A 23412-nucleotide genomic window follows, 5' to 3' on the forward strand; every position below is an offset into this window, starting at 1 on the left:
GGGAGGATCCCACGTGCCGCGGAGCGGCTGGGCCCGTGAGCCGTGGCCGCTGAGCCTGGGCGCCCGGAGCCTGTGCTCCGCGACGGGAGAGGCCACAACAGGGAGAGGCCCGCGTACTGAAAAAAAAAAAGAACCATCCTAGCTAGAAAAATAAGTCTGAGTCTAGCTTTTGCAGGCCTATAATTTGCCCTCTAGAAGAGCAATTACGGTTTATTATCATAAATGAGAGTCTGCCTCGGTCATCTTGCAAACAAAAGATAAGTTACAAGTCTACCCGGACTAATAACCGTACTGCAGCCTCTTCGGTTAACAGAAGGGCACTGCCAACACCAGCCGCCAAGGCCGTGGTGCTCCTCCCTCCTGGAGGTACCGAGAGACCGTGCTTTCCCGGGCGCGAGGAAATGAGCACACCGCGCGCAGTACGACGAGCTACTAGAAGAATGACGGCCTTTATCTGAGGACCATTCCATGCCTAACGGCCGTTTGCTGGCCTTATCCCGTTTCCCTTGGTCCTAAAGGAGTACGATTTCACGGAGGGAAAAAGCCTGGACAGAAATTCCAAACAAGTAGGAACGCACCTGTGATTTCAGCAGTGGCAGGGGCATCTTTTAGCTTTTGAGATGGGCTACAGGGCTTACATGTGCCCTCTCAAACGACTTCACTCAAGTCAAAGTGCTTCTGACACTTTCTAAACATAAAGACAGCACAGAGCTGCATCGGATCTCAAAAAGGGAAATAAAATATCAGTCGGATATGAGATTTCTGTTCTTAGGTACTTTCATCTGGATCTACTGCCCTTTTCAATATTTAGGTACATCTAAGAACTGAATGGCTGAAAGCAGCAAACACTAAAAATTATCTTTACACAGACATCTGACTGCATCTGAATTTGTCTCCTTTACCGTCTTGCTTGATATGCATGATTGTTTGACCCACAAGTGTTACGCCGACAAATCTGGAGCTCCACGAGGGCTCCGCCGGGACAGGTGGACAGAGGTTTCTCTGACTTAGAACAGTCATGCAGCATGAACCACTGGCTCTTTCTATTCTTCTCGGCTTGTGCTGGCTATTAGACTTTAAAAGATATTTTTAAATGCCGGTTTCGAGGTCTCCAGGAAGTCAAATGTTTAATTATTAACCATTAGTGGTATTAAAATATTTATATGCCTTTTAGTTCTACTTGGTTGAATTTGGTGGAGAGGAGAGTAAGGGACGCAGTGCTTTACTCGGGGTCTAACAGCGCTCTCAGTTCATCTGAAAACGTAAGGATTCAGACATAGCTTTCTGCTGAGACCCTATATGGATCTGTCTGAAATCACCTGTGTTAATGGAATGTTTTTACCTTTAGCCATTACGAGCAAAACAAGCCCACGTCTCAAAACCGAGTCTAATAAGGAAATCTATCGCGTCAGTTATTCCCACAGCAAAACTGCCCATCTCAGATCCATTCTGAGCTCCGAGCCCTGCATTTTGGTCAGAGTTGGAGAGCACTACATATCCCCCTCCCCGTATGTCCCTTTGGGGGTGGGGTGTTCTCTTCACTCTACAACTCAAGGCAAAATACTGGGAAATGATTCAGGATGGACAAGCAAATGAATGTTCTGTAACATGGAGGAGACTGACATTCATGATTTTACCTGATCTGTCCACGAACCAGAGGTCTGTTCTTTGTCCTATTCATGTTTGAATCAAATGGAACCTCAAAGAACTGCAAAAAGATTGAAAACAAAACAAAACATTAAACACAGTGTGAAACAATTATTCTCTTCTGCTTTAATTCTACAGTTTTTTTTTCCACAGTAAATTTCATTTTAATTTTGATACTTCAAACTCATACTCTTGGTACTCTTTAGAGAAAAATTCTCTGGGAGAGACACATTTTAAAAAAATATATGCACTAATTGTCAGGAACATGCACAGTTCTACTTTTACCTGCTTTGAAAACCACGTGTTAAACACACAGTTGCATTCCTCCAAGCCAACGTTTCAGGCTTAGAGCATTAACGCCATCCACGATTTCAGAACTTGTCACACATCCCAAAGCCTGTGGATCAACCAAGAACCAGGTGACCACGGGCAATGGGCTACTAGAGCCAAAGCCAGGTCTGAAGGGAGTAAGATGCCAGATGAAACCATGCACAAGTGATGAGGTTACACCGAGACTAGGGCCACATGCCCCTCTGCCTGGGACAGCTCTCCTGTACACCTGAGACCAGGGTGTCACACCTGTCACTGTCTTATGAACACAGCAAAGTGCCCGTGGGGATGGAGACTTAGGTGGCTTCTAGGTCTGAGGCTGCAGGAAATATTTAGCGTCTGGAGCCTTAGTTCCCTCAGCAGCAAATGAGAACAGTTGCTCTCACCTACCGACGTCGGGCAGCGTGTGACGTGTCCACTGCGGCCGTGCAGGCCGAGAGCTGCCGCTTCTCCCCCACGCCTGCACCCGCCCACAAGACTCCCAGCCCCTCACAAACCCGACCCTTCCTTCAAGACTAAGGTCCGGTTTAATGGAAGCCTGAACCTCTGACCTGATGTGATCCCCTCCTCCTTTCAATCCCCATGGCACCTGCCTGAACCACTGGGAAACGTGACTGCACCTGAGGTGAACTCGAAATGCTGCAAAGACAACAATCACTTGTCAAGAAGTACAGAATCTAAAAGGTGATAAGTCTGTTTCTGATTGCACATGATGGCAGTGTCACTCTAGTTGGTAAATGAAAATACAGACGATCCAATTTTTGGCTCAACCTTTTTTTTTTAACTTTACTGAGGTCCACTTGATATACAATAAACTGCATGTATTTAAAATATATGATTTGCTTAAGTTCTGACATCTGTACACACCCATGAAGCTACCAGCACATGAAGACACGGCATGCGTCCGTCCTCCCAAAAGCTCGGTCATGCCTCCTTGCAGCCCCTCTCCCCCACCCTCCTGTCCACACCTCATCCTTAGGGAGACACGGACTACTCTGTGCCCCTACAGACTATTTGCATTTTCTAGACTTTTACATAAATGGAATCAAATAATACGCCCTCTGCTTGTCTGGATTTTTTTTCACGTGGCATAATTACTCTGAGATTCATCCTATCGCTGAGTGTATCAATAGGTCATTCCTTTTTACTGCTAATATTCCATGACATGGTAATACCACAATCTGTACATCCATTCACTTGTTGCATATTTGGATTGTTTCCGGGTTTTGCCTATTACGAAAAAGCTGCGATGAACGTCTGTGTGTAAGTCGCTGCATGAACACATGCTTTTATTTCTCATAGGTAAACACACTGGAGTGAGTCATCGAGGAGATGCATGTTGAAACGACTCAGGAAACTGTTCCACAAAGTGGATTGCCACGTTCCCTTCCTGCCACCAGAGTATAAGAGGTCCGGTCCCAGAGCCTCCAAGAACTAAGCTTTGGGTCATCTCTTGTGGCAAGGAACTACAGCTGTCCAAGGACAAAGGGCACGCGCGCGGATTGGCCAGCAGAAGAATAAACACCAGCTACAACCCTGCGACCAGTTGCAGAAACAAGGAATGTAATAGTTCTGAGTACTTTCTCCTTGTTTTACTATAAATATGTTTGTATATATAAACCACATGTTTTATTTGTCTCCCATTCTCCTACCACTGAATATATGCTAATAGTATTTACTCTCATGCCTCAGAATTGAAGTCACACAGGATCAGCTGGAAGAGAAGTGCACCTTCCCCCAGAGATGAATAAAGGCACTTTGCCTCCTCTTTCAGGGAGTGGCTCAGTGAACTGTTGGTTGTAAGAAGGAGAATTTCATCATGTTCAGTATACACACAACTTTTTGCTCTCGCCTCATCTGGAAGTACGACTGAAGGGTGTATCCGAGCTCCAGGCCAACAACGGCGAGCTGCGATGGGTCTGGGCCGTGCTGATTTAGCTCACGGGAACCAGGCTGCCCGGAACGCCCTCTCCCCACAGCTGTAGCTTAGGGGCAGCCACGGAAGCACGCATGAGATCCGGAAGGTGGGAAAGCAGGAGCGGCCACGTTTACACTTGCAAAACTGGTGTGAGGTCAGGCTCTACTGCGGCTCACACAGGGCGGCTGGGATCCGTTGGCTCGCCTTGCTGGCCCGGAGCGGCACGGGGCCCGCAGCTGCCCCCCGAGCTCGTCCACACCTCGTGATCCTGGGCCAAGTCTGTGTGCTGTCCCACGGTCAAGTGCATGCTCTCCTGCAGGCCAACCTGCGTCACCAAAGGTGCAGGCTTGGAAGCGGCAGGAAACAGACACGTGGCCCAGTTTGTTCTCGTGCACTTCTGCTTCTCCTTGCAGATTCCGGGTCACTCCTGCTCTCCTCTGCTTTCCTCAGGCCTGGCACCAGGTACAGGGGCAAGAGGCTTACGGGACTGCATCACATCCATGGTCCCACCAGGCCTAATCCCTTATATCTCTCAAGTGGTTCCGACATCCTGATCAAACCTTAACTGATACAGGCCTCTTCTCTAATACTTTCAACAGGGCCGCTGTTTAAAGTAGTTAACTGTCCAGTATGTCCATCTTATGATCTCAATGACAGGCTTCCTGAGATATGTGAATTTCCCATCCTTAATGTTAAAGAGAACTACGCAAATAGGCACTCAATAAATAATTTATTAAATAAACCATCACTGCAAATAAGTATATTTGTAGAGTGAATTACATGTTGAAACGATTTACAATTTATAAGTGTTAAGAAATTCTTTGAATGTGTTCAAGTTACACATAATTAAAACGTTCTGTCTGTCACATTCCCTCCCTTCCCCAATATTCCAACACATTCTACAAGTATTTGAAATAATCTTTCCTTCATGATCTATTAATTTAATTTCACAGGACAAATGAGGATTCCAATTACAAATCATGTTATTTAAATGCTGGTAAGGTGTTACCCAATATAACACAGAAACTCTTGTATAAATAACTATCTTGGCTGTTCTCAACTCTGTGCGCACGCGTGCGCACACACACACACACACACACACACACACACACACACACACTTAGTTCAGGAATTCTAATGAATGGTTTCATCTGGATGAAAAAAGATGTTATATTTTCTGTTTCTGGCAAGTCAGCCATCCAAAGATGGGAACTGAGGTCTAGAACACAACAACTGAACTGCAGGGTGCCAAAACTTGGCAGTAGCTTCTGACTCCCAGGAACGCTTGAATTTATCAGGACAAGCAACATCTGGGTAGAAATACCACGCTGACCAAGACTGCTGGTTCATTCCAGCGAGGGCTAGACAATTCCTCCGAGCGCGTTATGCTGCTTTACGCTGTTTTTCATGCGTTTCCTATAATGCCTTTCAGTGAGGTTCACTGCTTTGGTTTAGCTATTGAAACCACATTCCCAAAACGTAAAGCGGAGGTAATACAGATGAGAAATTTAAACACTTTAGAACATAGAGCTGGCTTGATAATCTACTCACATTTTTCCCCTGTGCTTTGCAATTTTTTCATAATGTTATTATCATTTCAGTTGGCTCCAACTACGTCCGAAGCAGAGAAGTAAAACTCCTACAACTTGTGTTGAAAATAAAATACAAATGTTGTCTTACCAACCCTTAGAACACACTGTTCGGCCCGCCTTTTCATATACCCTCGCTGCTTCGAATAACACCCCCAGTGATACACTTCGGTGAACACACTTGGACAGCCGCTCAACCCAGGCCTGTCCTCTCGGGCCCTTCCTTTAGCAGGCTCTGGTCATTAGGTCTCAAATGGCCATGTCACCCAGTACTTTACCCCACGCCTGGACACAGTGACTGGTTTACTGAGTGGGTATCTGATTCAAACAGAGTCTTCCCTTGGGATTTTACAAACCAAAAGCCCAGGGAAGGTACGTCCTTCCTTCTCTTGGGTTGCCAGTGGCCATGGAACAGGATGAAGGGAAGTGGAGGAGAGGCCCACCACTGATTCCTTGGGTCAGGTTACCTCCTAGGCTCCACCTCCGCCCTTTCCAGTTGAAGCCAACACCATATGGGTCCGGCCCTCTTAGTTCCAACGTCCCAGTACAGGAAAGGCTGGCTGTAAGAACTTCAAACATCAGAGCAATGCATTGCCCAGGAGTGAATAATACTGGTTTTTTCCTTCAGCAAACAACTTATTTTCTGTCGATGTACATCTCCAAAAGAAGTTTTTCTCTCAGTCTCTTTCCCTCATAAAAATCCGTCGTTCTTCTGGAATTCTTTTCATTTAAAATTTCCCCCTTAATTCCGGTTCCCCACCCCACCAGCCTCCATCGGTCGACACCCCTCCTAGTTTCTTGCCTCCCAGCTATCCTATGAGCTGTTATATGAGTCAGGCTCTTGGGGTTGCAAATGGTAGAAACACAACCCAAACAGCTCAAAGCAAAAATGGGGCTTAATTTCTTACGACCGGGCTGCGCCTGCTTTTAGGAATTACTGGGTCCAGTGCCAAATGTGCTGTCATGATTCTGGCTCTTTCTGTCTCTCGCACCTGTTCCGAGTACTCCTGCATGCAGGCGCCTTCCAGGAAGCAGGCAAAATGGCACGGGCAGCCCTAGACTCTCGTCCTCCGGGTGACCCTAGCAGAAAGTTTATTTCCTGATACCTCCAAAAGAAAAGTCCAGAACCACCGTGGCCATGAATCCTCACAGCTAGGTGATGATGTGATTAGCCTGTGACCACGGGGAGGGTGCAGGTGGAGAGACACAGTGACACTGTATCGCCCTCAAATCGTGAGTGTTATTTTCTCGATAGGAAAGGACAATTCTGTTACCAGAAGAAAACGGGAAGATGTTAGGCAGACAGATGCAGTGAAATTATTTCTAACTCACTGTAAAGCTAACGGCCCCAAATCATTTCATCTCACGTCATACCTATAAAATAACTTGCCTACATTACACCTAGTTTAAGTATCTGAAAGGCATTCATCATTATAAACATAGTAAATAATTTACATTAATCTTTGTCTCATAATCAGTTGGGGATCAATAGTTCTATCTATTTAATAGAGTAGTAAATGGATTACTTTTTCCTCCTTGTAATCACATTAAGATACAGGTCACTATTACACCAATGGGTAAATATTTATTAGATTCCTAATATCAGATTTGTGTTTTTCTATTATACCATGCTTTTATATTAGTAGATAATGATTATTACTCCAGAGAGATGCTGCTCATATATAAAATATACTTATTAACCCTTCTAACAGATAACAACATACTTACGACACTGCTGAATTTTGTGAGCTAAAATGACACAGACACCAAAGGCAGGTCGAAATATAACTTGGCCCAAGTGATGAACTTCCTACTCCTATTTTGATTAATTACACGCTATGCAAAAAGTAGATGTGTTCTAGAGATGCCTGCAAGTCAGGCTCAGGAAATACTGACTTTGATAACGAGGTGCAACTTTTTCTTCCCCTATGCTAAATAATGGGGGCAACTTCTTCTAAAGACTCAAAGGAAAAACAAACGTGTGAACCCTGTCGGAGTTTGTTTTTCCATCCATCTTCTCAAAGCTGTCAACAAGTGTTTGTCATTCCAGTATGGCTCAGAGCCTCCCAGGTCCAAGATAATGTCTCAATCGGTCTCAGACCAAGTTAAAAGGGATGTTAACAAAAATAAATAAATAAAGCACCGGGAGAGGCACCTTATCCAGCAGGGTTCCACATACCATTACTTTCAGCTTACAAATCAGTTAAGATATGCGGTCAGCCATGGCTCTTTGGTTGTTACCAGTGTTCCACTGCCATACCAAGAATAAACAAATTAAGTGAGACTAGCTGTTCCCATTGATTTTTCCCCACGAGGTATTTGAAATAAGGTGTGTGTGTGCTCACGACGTGCTGGGGTAATGTTCTCCTCCAAACATGCTACTCAGGCCCTCGCTCATTGAGCTGTATTTCAAGGCTTCGCCCTAAAAGGTCACCCAGCACTTATCAGAGGCCTGAAGTACCACATCCTGTAAGTAAAAGAAAACTCAGAAAGTTGCACTGGTTTTCACGAGCTTCAGAAATGGTGTTATAGGTCACCCCTTCTCCTGCCGGAGGGAACTCAATTTGTAACACTGCTTTCTGAAAAGAGATGGAAGGAAAACACAGCAAAATATTTACAAGATCTGGGTAGAGAGATGTGGCGTGAGTATTCTTTTTGTATTTTACAATTGTCTATAAAGACCATGTATGTTCTACTTAGGAAAAAAAAAAAAAAACGTAATAAAAATTTTTACCTAAATGATACAAATGTAAAATCTGGACAGACTTTCGTTAGGTTAACTAATAAAGAATAGCTAAACTCATCTAGTAGAAAGCCAGTATCAACGGAGCCTGAGTCAATTAGAACCCTTTTTTCCCCCAGAAAGAACCACAGGATAAAATGCTGATCCTGACTATTTGTCAAGGACACCATTTCCCTCCACCCTGGCGCCACACCGTTAACTCAGGCGACCGTTTTCTTGTGCCTAGGTGACAGCAGCCCCTCAACACTTCCCATGTGCAGTATCGATCACCCCTATCACCTTCTCACACAGCAGCCAACGCGATCTTCTCAGGTACAGCAGACCTGATCGTGTTAGCTCCCAGCCGAAAACTCTCCACGGCTACCCGCGCCCAGGGAGTAAAGTCCAGGCACTCACGTGGCACCGAAGGCCCTTCACAGAAGCTCCGGCCCCTCACCTCCCGGGGCCTCATCTTCCCTGGCCCCTGACTGCTCCCCTCGAGGGGTCTGAACCTCCTGTCAGGTCCTCAGGGGCAGTCGGCCCTGCCCGCAGGGACCCTTCGCGGTAGCTGTGCCGCATCCATCCTCAGCGCAGAGCTGACTTACTGGTCGGCCCTACGTTCTGCTTCTCGTGGGTGCCTCGGCAGTGGAGCTCTGCCTGAACAACCACCGACACGACACAGGATTCACTTCAAGTTCAGAGTCACCAGTTTCAAAGGGGGCTCGTACCACCCCCTGGCGAGCCCCCTGGACCCCTCCAGCCCACTGGCTCTGCTCCTCTTCACGGGAGGGTGGGGGGCGAGTTCAACCTGGTCCGCTCTCAACCGGTGGGTGCAGCCTCCTCCTTCCCTCCACCTGGGCTGGCGACCCTGTTCCCTCCCACCTCCTATGAAACCTAGTCCATCAAGCACCCCTTTTCTCCACAGCATGGTGTCTTTTAGCTGGACCTTTCCCACCCCTACCTCAACATGCTTAGTTTTCTCCCAAGCCCACACGTCTCCCCGTGTCGTCAGCAGACTTGAGCACAAGGTTAGCGTTTGGAAAAGAGAGGACGCGGTCTCTGCTCCTACCGCACATGAAGTTCGGGGCCCTCGTCTTAGCCAGCACGGTCAACAGCAGGAGGCGTCCGGGGCGAGGTGAAGACCCCTCCAGAGATCTCGCAATAAGCTCCAAGGGACTTCTATTCTAACAGCTGCCAAGGACCATAATTCCATCTTTGCAAAAATCATTTTTAAAATAGGTAATTCTGAAGGCCAGTTTTGAAGAACAATAAATAAATGCATTAAAGTCCACTAAAGGCGACTAATATGAACAGACTATTTATATTGCGATTTTATTTTTAAAACCCAACTTTTTAAAACTTGGGTCTCGCAGATGAAAGGAACCTCTCCTCAGCTAGTGCTACTTCATCCTAATCTAATGGGGACAAGACTAGCAAGTTAATAAAGTCTTGTGGATCCCTCCACAACTATAAAAAAACACGCGTGCTTACTGAAACCATTAATGGTGATAAACTATCAATAATATGACAAGTCTGACCTCTGAAACAGTTCCCTAAAATACTACAAAGAGTTTAAATGCCACCATTAAAAAAAAAAAATAGAACATGAACATTTTAAAAGGCGAGAAATAAGTAAAATCACCTTTATCTAGGATCCATGGCAGAAGAACGATACGATACTCGAAAAGAAGTTTATACCACAAGGTGAGCAATAAAACTGGCAAATCTACAGAGATTCAGCTGCTGCTCTGGTACACATCTGGTCCCATGGGGCGGGGGTGGGAGCTACAGAAATCATTAAGCCATTGGAGACGTTCCAAACAAAGAAACTGTAAAATTCTGAACTACAAAGCAAAGGAAACACACTTAATCCCTCAGGGGTTGCAGTATGTATTTCAACTGGGTGATCCCCTCCCTCGTGAGGACACGGCGATACACCAAAACCTGGAGTGACACAAAACCTCCCCTGTCCGCACGTGGCCCGGAGCCAGCCTGCGCCAGCCTGCGCCGGCACCCCGGCCCCTGTTGGTTTAATCGTCGCGTTACTCTACACACCCAGGAGGGGGCGGCAGAGAGGAGGAGGCTGGGGGGATCCGGGAAAAATGTGTCTCACTCATTCTGCGGATCAGAGAATATATACCTTAAAAATAGAGTTACGCAGGCCTTCTGTAAATGTTCAATAACGCGTTGGAAGTTTAACACATTTCTTCTAAGATTACGGTTTATTTTTTGAACTTCAGATCCTATACGGCTGCAAAGGGAAATGATTCGGCTTCTGAGGAGACACCAACTACCTACTTACTTACTATGTTATCTTAAGCAAAGCGACTCGAAACCGCTCTTTAATGACCCCATTCCCTTCTGTCTCTGAGATTCTGTGACGGGGGTACAATTATAGTGCATTTCAACTTTAGTAAAATTTTTCTGCTGCCTATTTTCCCCTACAATCCTCAAACAGTCTCTTGCCGATTAAAAATTATTTTTAAATAATCTTTTGAAAGCCTTCGTGCTGAAAGCAGGTATATTACAAAATGAGCTTCTTTAGGAACTTAAGTGAAAAAGAAAATAACTGGAATGGTGAATAAAAACAATGACTATTACATCAAAATAATAATAAATAATCATGGAAATAATACTTGAATCAAAAAATAAAATAGCACATAAAATATATTGGGGCATTTTCAAAGGCTTAAGAAGGGAACACAGGTGTTATATAAGTAGTCATTAAGTGGAATACTTCTGACAACCTTTTATAATTGTTTCTGTTCCTATATTCCCACTGCTTTCCTTTCAATCTGATTACTGGACATGACTTGATTCTGTGTCTGATATATTCAGAATATATATGTGAGCATAGAGTTGGGCCTACAGAGAAGGGCCTACAGTTCCTTCACTGAAACACAGGAAACGGCAGAAAATTCTTTCGGTAGGGCAAGACATCTGTCATAGGTAAGGGAAGGATACTGGGAAATTTCCCAGAACCGAGAAAAGTTTAAGTATATAACTTCTTTCCTGAGAAGCCAAACAAAAACCTGTGACATGTTATAAGCATGGTTACTGTGTTCTGAGAGTGTAACATGTGCATTGACCACCTTATAGAATGATGCCGAAATAACACAGCGGTTGATCCACGGAAGAAAAGCTTTCCATTCACACACAAAAATATTTTCAGTCTTCCTGTTAAAAGCAAACCGGGAAGAAATGTTTCCTTTTCTAAGATAGGTGGATAAAAATTCCAAATTACTTGGAGTTTCTAAGAAAGAAAAGATATAATAGGGTTCTGACGTTCACTTTGAGTTTTTCAATGGGAACTTTTTAAAAGTTTTAAATTTAATTAATTAAAAATGGCATAAAGAGGCTTCCCTGGTGGCGCAGTGGTTGCGCGTCCGCCTGCCGATGCGGGGGAACCGGGTTCGTGCCCCGGTCCGGGAGGATCCCACGCGCCGCGGAGCGGCTGGGCCCGTGAGCCACGGCCGCTGAGCCTGCGCGTCCGGAGCCTGTGCTCCGCAACGGGAGAGGCCGCAGCGGTGAGAGGCCCGCGTACAGCGCAAAAAAAAAAAAAAAAAAAAAATGGCATAAAGAGAACTTAAATATTTCTAACTTTTCAGTCAAATAGCAATATCCCAGGAAGCAGGCAAACATTTAAAAATGCCTATGAATTACAGTAATTGATATGTGACTGTGAACTTATTAGTATGATTATGCAGCTTAGGTGAATGGCTAAGCTATTTATTTGATCATCAAATCCCAATACTTAAAGAATTGCAACCAATGATTACATGTCCATGTAGTTTCTGTCAGCATCACATTTTTTTGCCTCAGAGGCAATTCTTAGAATATATATGATTTTCTGTGTTTGCACAACTATCCGTGTAAAGTAGCAATCTAGTTTTCTAATAAATATGAGTTAAACGGACAGCATTAATGTCTTAAAGAAATGCTTCCAAACGGAAAAGGCTTTAATTTTAACGACCACCTTTCTTACCAGTTTTTAAAAATTTTTTTAATTTTAATTTTTTTGGCCGCGCCTCACGTCTTGCAGGATCTCAGTTCCGCGACCAGGGATCAAGCCCGAGCGCCCAGCAGTGGAAGCCCGGAGTCCTAACCCCTGGACCGCCAGCGAATTCCCCTCCGGTTTCCACACGCTAAGGGGAGGGCAGGCTTCCTAAGAGATGCGAGCACTCCCTTCCTTAGTGCCGGCGACAGCAGACAGCGAGAGCAGGCACCAGGAAGCCCCCACACTGAGGGTGGGTGAGAAAGCAAATGAGGGGGAGCTGGCACCAGGCTAAACTCTACGCGGTACCCAGAGTCAGCTTTTACGGATAAAACACGTAAGAGCTTATATGAGTGCACGTCTAATCAGAGGTTGTACTTTAGAAATACCAAGTGGACCACCGTTCTCCTATATTTTAAAAAAGCCTTCCAGATCATGCACTAGTCTCTCTTCTGTGAAGCAGAGAAACCCTGAATTTATGTGCCAGGAAAACAGTAAGTAACTACCACTCCCACAAGCAGCCACGGCAAACAGAAAGGCAAAGAGACTTTTATAATTAAATCTGTAATGATGAAAAACAATGTTCCGTAATGAATGTCTTTGTAACAACGCAGTCTGCCGAAGTACCTAACCATACGGACGTTTATTGCAGTTTATCCGTTGACAGTGACCTTTATCCCGTAACGAGACGTGACTAAAATACTTCTCATTCTCTAAAAGGCAGTCTTTACAGGTATACTACCAACTAATAAGACAAGTCACATTGGGAAGAGGGGGTTGGGACTTGGTCAACTGATCTTTAACAGATACATTAGCACTATAACTTATAATTAGGCTGAAAAATCCCAGACAATCTCCACATATGAATTCTTGAAAGAATATATGAGGAACAGCAATAAAGCAGAGTCTAGTTCATACTAGTATAATTTTTCAAAATGACAGCTCTTATAATTAAATATATTTGAGAGAATATGTACCTTAAAAATATATAAATGAGAATATATACCTCATTTTATTTATCATTTATCATAATGTGATGACTTAAAAATTAATTCTATTAAAAGTTTTTTTAAAAAGAAAACTACCATCACAAATCAAGATTTTGAAAGCTATGCAACCAAGAAATCAGATGTGACATTGCAATTAAATGAACAGGCTCGCTGAAGATTTACCGACCACATATACTACACGATATTTAATAATCTAAATTTTGTATTGCTTCATAACGAGTCAATGAGATTAAGAATATAAAATGCCTGAAATTAAAAACAAAAACAGGAATATGAGAATAAGAATATATTATTTCAATATCATTTACAAAAGAAAAAGAAAACGTTCTTATGAAGGGCAGTAAGGAACTCTAAATATAATGAGTTTAGTTCGTTTCTAATAAATTCCACTTCTGGAACTACATATCAAGGAAATGATATAGAAGTACAGGAGAAAACTACACGATAAAAACTTAAAACGTCTGCTGCAGGGTTGCTTTTAACAGATAAACACTGGAAGGGCACTAAAGGAACGCTTACAATGTGGTAAGACACCTTGATGGAACATCAGGCAGTCATTAAAGATGATAATTAAGACTCTAATAATCTGGGAAAATGCTTCAAACACTAATAATATAGTTTATAGTTTATAATTTGTTCAGAGTGGTGGGTCTATGGATTTTTGCTCTCTTTTCCAAATTTTGTTTTATTATAATAATGAGAAAAATAATAAGCACAAAGAGTAAATTATACAGATAGATGTGGCTACATTTAAAGAAAGATTTGCAGATGGTTTGGGAATATTTTTAAAAATTAAATGTTACATTACATTTTCCAAACCACATTAAATCTTTGAGGTTTTCCAAAACACATTAGAAATGTAAAAGTTTCATCACAAACGCTTCTGAGGGTTAGTTTGAGGGAGAAAGGCCCTTACAAACATGGCAGGTCAAGCAGACTTAAGAGAAGAGGCTTCTTTTAGAAAAGGTTTCTTCACTTTTAAGAAGTCCTCAAACCTATATTTTCCACAGCTTTATTTGTTTATTCATGGCTGTAGCTCGCTAAGGCCATATTTCTCAGAAGTCTTGTTTTATTTTTACTATTATAGCATACTCTGATTTGCTCAAGGATTTACAGACATTTAGTCCAGCAAGCTTAGGACTACCAGCCGAAACCATTTCTGATACTAAACACTGGAGGCGACAGAGGGGTTCTTCCAGGTAGAAGGCCTCAAGTGTGCACATCTGTAGTTTTTCCACTGTGAGCTGTGATGCTGATGAACAAAATACCTAAGTTTGCAATCACTACGCAATTTTATTTTATTTTACTGCCAAAAAATCCACTGACTTAATTAGACATTACAAAAATATATAGCTACGTTACTTCATTTGAAACTGTCTTATGAAAGCTTAAATAATAAAATTGTAAAACCTTTTATTTTGATCAGCTTTTTACTTGAAAAACAGTGCACATTCTCAGCTATGGATTTAGTAATGAAGGAAATATATTTCCCATGAGGTGACCAGCAAATTCGCTATGCATAAAACAATTTGATGGATCCTGGCTAATATTGTGAGGGTTCATTCAAATGTTAGCTTCTCACGATAACCAGTCACAACTTGAAGCAGGTGAAAATCTGTAGTTAGTTTCATGACTAAATGAATGTAACGGACAAGCAAACACAGAAGAGCAATGGGAAAATGCCTTCTTAATACTGATGAGGCTACAGCAATGCACTGACTTATTCTGAACAGATCAGGAATAAGTACCGCTATTAGCTATTACTCAGGGAGGGTTTACTATTCCCACGCCTGGGCTCAGTGTTTTGTGTATTAAGCCTTATCTCCTGGAGGTAGGTATTACCATTATCTTCATTTGAAAGTCGAGATAACTGAGACCCAGACAAGTAATTAACCGGGGTCTTAAGGCTTGGATTTGAACCCGGGCTGCCTGAGGCCCCGTGCTCAATCATGGCCCTACGCGCCACCCAGCACAGGAGGCTTGAGCGTGAGACACGGCTGGGATGAGGATGCCCTGAGGGGCCGTGAGACGGAGACCCTGGCCCCAGATCACAGGCCAGCTCGGGAGATAAGATACTTAATTTATAAAATAATAAGAGGCAGCATGATAAGATTCACAGAGATGCAGACGATAACTGCCAAAAATAAGGTTCGGAGGAAGGAAAGATTATGAGACTCAAAACTGGTACATTTAAAATCTGGCCCACCAGGCACTGGGGTACAAGACTCCTGAGAACTTTTAGCAGAAGTCTGTGTTTACTTGTGCAGCTAGCGCTTAACAATTGGTAGGGTTAACCCTTCACAAGTAAGAAATACAAACTTAAAAACCACTTCCTGCCACCACTATAGCAGTTACCATTAGGGGTATAATAATATAAAGAATATGTTTCAAATGATTTTATTCTTTTCCAAAAGAACCACTGACATGCCTCACTGCAGTGGAAACACAAAGTATTGGACACAATTCCAATATCCAACAATATGGGCTTAGTTAATGTAAATTTTGCTTTACTTGTATAATGGCATAATATACAACATGTTTAAAGCCTTTTAAAAGCAAATGATACCGAGTGACTTGGGAAGTTCATGATTCGGTATTAGGAGAAAAAAATAAAATTATGACATGCCATATACAGTATAGTGCCTATCTGTGTATGTGTATTGAAAAAGATTGGACAAGAGCTATAAACCAATATATTGTAACTGAGGGATGTTATTCCCTCTCTAAGGAAATTTTATTCATGTGTGTCCCTTTAATGATCATCGCTGTTTGAAATCTTTGAAAGAATACTTCAAGAACATTTTGGTATTAAAGAGCTCTGATAACAATCACAAAACTGTAATTGTAAATCTGCATGGAGAAAAAAAAACAAAGAAATACAAGCAATTTGTCTAAGGGCACGCTGATGAATCTGGATATAAATTGCATTTGACAACTGAAAATAGCAGTGATGTCCCGATACCGAATTGAAGAGATCCCGGTTCCACCCCAGCCCCCGGAATGTCAGGACTCAGATCCCTCGGTCCTTCTGACACCCCAGAGCGTGTCCTTTCCAGTCTATCTTAATGCTCTTTATTTTTTCTCCGTTCACTCATTTATTTTAAAGTGATTTGTTTTAGAAAGTTCTTACAGTCTGTAGATAAGCACAGTCCTTTAACACTACCCTTAAGATTTTCTGTATTAAAACATTAAATATATAATAACTCGTAGGGAGAATTACTTTTATTCTCCTTATCTTTGTTCAGTGTTTTAAAAGAAGTGTAAATATTTGTTTACTTTCATTTTATATATGTTCATTTCCAAAAGGAAAATTACTAGGTTAAAAGCTATAAATACTTTTGGATCTACCACTCAGACATATACATATTGTATTCACTATAATAATCTAATATTTGTTTCATAACACTCACAAACTTACCGTGTCATTAAATGCTATTTGGAAATGTGACTTTTATGATATTCATAGTATGCCATTATATGGATAAAACATAATTTAACGGAGCCCATTTTTGTATGTCGAAATTATGTCTAACGAATTTTAATACATAAAATACATGCACATATTTTGATAATTTAAAACATTTCTAGAAATGGAATTGCTGGGTTGAGGGGAATGTACATTTTTAACAATTTTAAACTACACTTCCAAAACTTCCCTCCAGAAAGATTGTCCCAATTTACATTCTCAACAGCCTGAGAGGGCCTGCCTTCCAGCATCCTCGCCAGCATTAGGTAAAACAATTTAAAAAAAAAAAAACAAACCGAAAACATCTTTACTCATTTAATTTCTCATTGATTTAAAAAAAGACGTCTCATTGACTTAAAAAAAAGATTTCAACATAGGATGTAAACTAAACCTTACAACTTTACAAAAAGTCTTAAGTTAATAAAGCATTGATTGTTAAAATGAAGTCAACAGCACATGCAAATATCTGTATGAACAGACTACAGTCATGCATGTTTTTCTGTCTCCTTTCACTACAATTAATTCCTAACACTGTGTGTCAAGGTAGAGTTCTTGTTCTGCTAACCTCATAAGTAAGATAATCACAAAAAAGAACACCCCAGCAAAAAATGTATTTTGAAGGAGGAGATTCACTCTAAGTTTTGACATGCACATATCAAGAAAACAAATAAGTACAGCCTTCAAACAACCAAAGTCTCAACTGGGCTTTATGCTGAGAAATTTCCTATAACATCAGCATGGTGCAGCCAAGCCAACAGCAAAAAAGGGGGTTAAGCAAACTGGTAACGAATGAAAACAAATCTAGACTTTTGGGTTAGTAGCAAGAAAAACATCTAAAAAAAGGTATATAGAATTACCCAGCTTTTCCTTAAAAGGATGCTTATTACTCAGAGGTCAAGTGAGTAAGTCACACCTCATTTTTCTGTCCTCTCTGAGAAAGAAAATGAGGCACACGAATTAATTTTCTAGATTAATGAAGTAATTTTCTATTTTGAATAGCCAAATATTTATAAAATTAAAATCAGTTGTGGATGGAAGTGTTTCTAAAATTTCTCCTATGTGAGTTTTCAGAACAATTCACTGAGCCTCATCCGACCTTGTTTGCAATGACGCAGGATGCCTGCCTTCACAGGAGACTGCTCGAAGTCCTAAGCTTTTACAAATAAATCACCTTTATGTTTCTTTGCTTTGTTTTAAGCCAGCGTTTTCTTCCTCTCTACCTTCATCTCTAAGCCTTATTATTTTTAATTATCTGTCATTACTTAAAAAAAAAAAAGAAAAAAAAAAAAGCCTAGACGGGGGCGGGGGTGGCGGGGTGGGAGGAGAGGACAGGCAACCCAACTACTTGATTAAATGCAATCAGCAAAGGCAGCGCTTTTAGGCTGTTTGTTCCTCAAGCCCTAGTCCGAGCCCTTTACTGTGCAAATGCCTTTGCTTCTCCAGGTCTGAAAAAGATTTCAAGTGGAGGACAGAGGTGTGACTGATTTGCATTCTGAACTCTAACCCTTTCAATATGGCTGAAATGGGTGAAGGCGGTCAAGCGGTACAAATGTCCAGTTATAAAAAAAATAAATCTGGTGATGGGGTGTACAGCATGGTGACTGTAGTCAATAACACTGTATGTATATTTAACAGTTGCTAAGAGAGTAGATCTTAAAAATTCTCATCACAAGAATTACACACTTGTAACTGCATGGTGATCATTTCGTAATATATATAAATAGCAAATCGTTACGTTGTACACCTGAAACTAATATAATGATACGTGTCAATTATAATTCAGTTAAAAAAATCTAAAAATTCTAATAGATTCAGTAATAAGACTATGAAAACCAGTAATTCCATATTTGAACAAAAGTCTAGAAAATGAAGATGATGTTCTCTATATACATTTAGAGAAAAATATAAACATTCTACTGCTTCTACAATATAATGCTAGGAAGGCTCCATGTCTAGTACAGTGTTTCTCAAAGTGCAGCTCAGGGGCCGAGGGCATCAGGATCCCCTGCAGTACTTAATTACAAATGCAGATCCCCGGGCCCCGCCCCTGACCTTCTAAAACAGAAGAACATCTAGGAGTGGGGACTGGAGCCTGCCTTTTCCATCAGCTCTGCAGGTGAGTCTTTATATCCATAAAACTTCAGAACTACTAATCTAGAATCTAAAGCCGGTGGTGTGCTTGCGACATGCTAACACATTTTTGTTTCCAACAAAATAGTTGCATGAGCTCCAAACAAATTTTATCTTTTTACGATATTTACGATAATGGTTAATTACCAAAATTATTCAAAGATTTCAACTTCTGATTTTTAAAAAAATCAAAGTAAAACGTGTCAACAGAACCAATAAACTAAACTGTGCAGGAAAACAAAGACCACTCGACGTAAAATCTGTAAGAGTCAACTATTCGCAAATGAACAGCTTTACGGTACGGATCTTTGTGCCCACAAGGTAATAACAGAGATCTCATCGTATATATATATTAGGTTAATTTTAAAGATCATTTTTATATGTATAGTTATGCACAGTTGCTCTTTATTCAGAATGAAAGAAAAAAATAGTGCTATGCTCTGGCCTTGTGGACAGACTCAAAAAGCATTCTGAAAACACGAAGGCGAGTTGGTATCCTGGCTATGATGTCATGTGATGTTTTTGCAAGACGCTACCACAGAGGGGAACTGGGTGGAGGGTATATGAGATCCCTCTGTATCATTTCTCACAACTGCATGTGAGTCTATGATGATCTCAAAATAAAGAGTTTAATTAAAAAAAAAAACAACAACCCTCCAAGGGCACTGATTTTACCCAGGTCTGGTCAAAGAACTACCGCTTTGGAAGGCATGCTTTCTGCTACTGAAGTTAAGTGGCATTGCTGGCTTTTTTAGCTTACTAAGCTAGCTGACTTCAAAATTCTCTCCGAAAGTGTACTACACCACACATATTCCTTGGGAACAGGTTTAATTTCCTTTTTATGTGCGTGTGATCCCTTTTTAGAGGTGAAACCATCTGTGTCGCACATACGAAGCAAAATTAGGCATCTTACAGGCATTCTGTGCCTCTGAAACCCTATCTGACAGAGGCGACGCTTTTCATCTTCCAATATGAGCAACCATTAAGGTAATTCTAAGACCCAGTTAATATTTTCCAGAAAACAGACATTTTCTAACACGTAAGTTGTTTACTAAAGCCAACAGATGCTGTAACTTTGCATTTTTATCTTGATTTTCTTTAAGAGCACGTTAACAAGCATGTAGGCATATCATCAATAATATTCCCAAAGGTCACAAGTGTCAGAGACAACTCGATGAAACGTGAAAAACTATACTCTTTAAAGATCTAGATGGAATGGATTGTGAAGAATCATTGCTTTTTTCCTTCAGACACCGGCATTCGTTGAATTTGAAGACATTATGCGGTCTACATCACGAAGCCTTTTAGTTACAAGTAACTGAAAAACTGTTATTAATATTTATTGTGTAGAAAGGAATTCTTTAACACCAAAGCAAAGAACCAAAGAGAGCTCAGAGACGCTGGCTCAAAGAACCACCGTGAACACCAGGGTTCCTCTCTGTAAAAGTCACGTCATCCAGCTTCTAGGTTATCAACATGTTCACAAAAAGAAAAGATTTCTGTATGGTAACACGGAGTCTCACTTACGCCCCATAAAGGCAATGCAGACTAAAACTTCACTAATTAAGACTGTACTAGAATTAATGAAAAATCTGAATTAAAGACTAATTTTTCTTAAAAAGGATGTTTCCTTCCTTGATTTCAATTATGATAAAGGTTTCATGAATTTAAAACTTTACTTAATTAGTCATTTTTTTCATCACCCATACTAGAATCAGGATGAAACTGATTTCCATTTAGAAAACTCTTTCATTCTACAGAATACCATTTCGTAGTTTTAACAATATTTGGTGTTGGTAGTGACAGCAGGCATTTAAAATGCTTGATAACCAGCTGTTTAAGTATCTCCAAATATATTTTGCCAAGTACTCTGTGTTACACAATGAGTATAATTACAAATCATGTTTGTTAATTCAATGAATTACACCATTAGCTACAATGGGGGCATATAAACACAGACACAGTGCCCACACTCAAAGATTACTCTTAATAAGAAGAAACTCTTCAAGAACTTTATTATTCTGATTTAATTTGAAAAATAATACTGGATTTCTTCAGAAATATTCCATAATTTGAAACTTTCACAAATCCAGTTAGTACAAATTAGTGTCATTTAACTGCAGCTACAGTAATACAGATTAATGGATAACCACAGGTCCCCTTAAAGCTTCCTTTAATGTATGAGTCACAAAAGTAATTTATTAACAATTCCTTTATTTAGTCCTAAATATGCATTTGTAAAATACTTCCAATTATTTATAAAAATACATTCAACAAACTACAGTTATTACATTTTTGATTTTTTGTTTTCACGGAAAGTACAAAAGTAAACTGCAGCCCAATCCAACTAAATGAATACAGTCTAATTACTGAAATACTAAGTTTTAAAGTTTTACTCCATCATTTCTAATACAGAAAACTAGTGAATAAATGGCTTATTTTTAATAAATTGCAAGGAAATTCTAGGAAAGTTTTTCAAATTCACATTAACCCAAGCTTCATCTGGTCCCTTTGTAAAGAACTTCACAAGCATCACATATCCCCTCAATAAGGAAGCTACAAGAGTTACCACATTACAAATTTTTAACTTAAAACGTTCAACAAAATCTCCAACTGACTGAACTGTACTGTTTTCTTTAGGAATTAAATAAATCTAAAAGGAACTAAACTCAAAATCAGAATGGCTTAAAAGTTCTAATCACACAATTCTTTCAACATTAGATTATTAAATTTCTATAGTAACAGTGCATAATTTTTCTCTAATACTACCCAAAGATTTTTTTATGCTCTGATTTAGCATCAGCATAGGCATAGAATAAGTAAAGATAACCAGGATTATTCTTTGATATAGTTTCTTAGCACAACAAATTTCTTTTTCTTCTTCTCAAATAATTTAACAGGTTAGAGGTTAAAATACATGTATCTCCCACAGAAAATTTAACACTTTATCAAAAACTGTTCTACAATAGGCCAATATAATTGTCAGATGGGAAAAAATACATAAAATTTAATTTTTTAAGATTAGGAGAACATTATGGTTAGACAATTTTTAAAAACAAACTTTTATGCTCAGATACTATGACCACCATTCAGTAAAGTGCTTATAAACCCAAAGTGAGAGAAAGCAGAGAATCAAGCTAACACATATTTAGTAATACAAGGATCATACCTCCATGTCGTTTAAAATTGATACATCAGTTGTTTTACTTCATATAAAACTTTTTCAGGTGAATGGATGTGACCATCTACACTTATCCTCCTTCGGAATTTAAAATAACGAAATTACAGAACCTGGTTTCATATACGCATGTTAGGCACAAGTGATTGAACAGCTGTGGAAATCTACGTCTCAAATATCAAAAATTCCTGATATAATAAAATGGTGTAAACTTAAACCATCCATTTCTAATCCAATTACTTTATCTCCTCATCTCATCTGCAATGATTTCATGATGTTTGGATAAAGAATGATGTGGCATTTTGTTCATGATTAAATTCTAACGTAGAATGTAGAAATATTATGGAAAAGGAAACCCAAACAAAAGCAAGTTCAAGTATTTTTAACATAACTATAAATGATGAAAATATATAGATCCCTAAGGAAATGTCTATTTAGAAGGAAGTCATAAACAATTCGTTTGTTCATCATTCTATCACTTAATCCCCCATTTTTTTTTAGTTGGAAAATCCTCTGAATAAAAGGGACTTTGTCAAAAAGCTACTGGCTTTGGTTTCAGAATCTCGTTCCTAATTACTCTACCCACCTGATGAATGTCAAGGTTGCAACACACAAATCAGCGTTCTTTATTATACCGAGTCTGTCCGTCTAACACTCCTGTGCATTTGCTACTATCACATGGTAACAATATAGGCTGTCGTATAATAATTTTAAGGGAAAAATCTGTTTCATAATTTTTTAATATTACTGCTTTCTAAATTACTGCCATTAGAGTATTTGAAATGGAATGTTATCTGTTTTTATTTGCTGCATCCAGCGTATTTTATGGTATAATGTGATCAGCCGGTCACATTCAGTGACCTAAAACTACCCCACTGAGCAAAGCCGGGGCCAGGACAGAGCCCTTACCTCAGTGAAAATGAGCTGAGAACTGGGGCTTCCCCCTCCTACTCCCTTGATTTTTGCTAAGGGGTCCTGCCAGACGTGGCGGCAGTCTTAACATCTCCCTAGCGCCCCAAGAGGGCAGGAAAGGCGGAGGCAGAGGACCTGCCGCAGATGGAGGAACGCAGGCCGGGGAACAGAAAGGAAATACAAGCTAAGGCAGGGCTTTCTGCGTCTCTTCTAACTGACCCCCAGGCTCCACGACAGGCTACCCGCACCTGCCTCCCAGAGCCGCTGCAAGGGTCACGGAAACGCGCGGCTGCAGCATCTTTGTCTGGCATGTGCTACGTGCTTCTTTATTCCCACCCTGCAGCCGGCATTCAACAGTTTCTTAGTTTGAATCAACCTATTCCCACGGAACGTTTGCAATTTCTCCGCCTCACAGACTTATGAGTAAATTACCTTTAAACAGCGTTTCACAGCTTACATAATGTTTTCACATGTTATTTCACTTGCAGGTGTGTTTTCTAGACACAACCTTAGGTA

The 23412-nt window shown here is 40.7% G+C and overlaps 1 protein-coding gene across 1 annotated transcript in view; it reads right to left on the reverse strand.

Annotated features, from left to right (window-relative positions):
• Positions 1-23412, reverse strand: part of COX10 (cytochrome c oxidase assembly factor heme A:farnesyltransferase COX10) — a 113843-nt gene that overhangs the window by 33777 nt on the left and 56654 nt on the right. Inside the window, 1 exon segment of the mRNA XM_024127899.3 lies at positions 1638-1708. Coding sequence (XP_023983667.2) covers positions 1638-1708 — 71 coding nt within the window.

Source organism: Physeter macrocephalus, chromosome 14 (genome assembly GCF_002837175.3).
Source record: "Physeter macrocephalus isolate SW-GA chromosome 14, ASM283717v5, whole genome shotgun sequence".
NCBI classification, from domain to species: Eukaryota; Metazoa; Chordata; class Mammalia; order Artiodactyla; family Physeteridae; genus Physeter; species Physeter macrocephalus.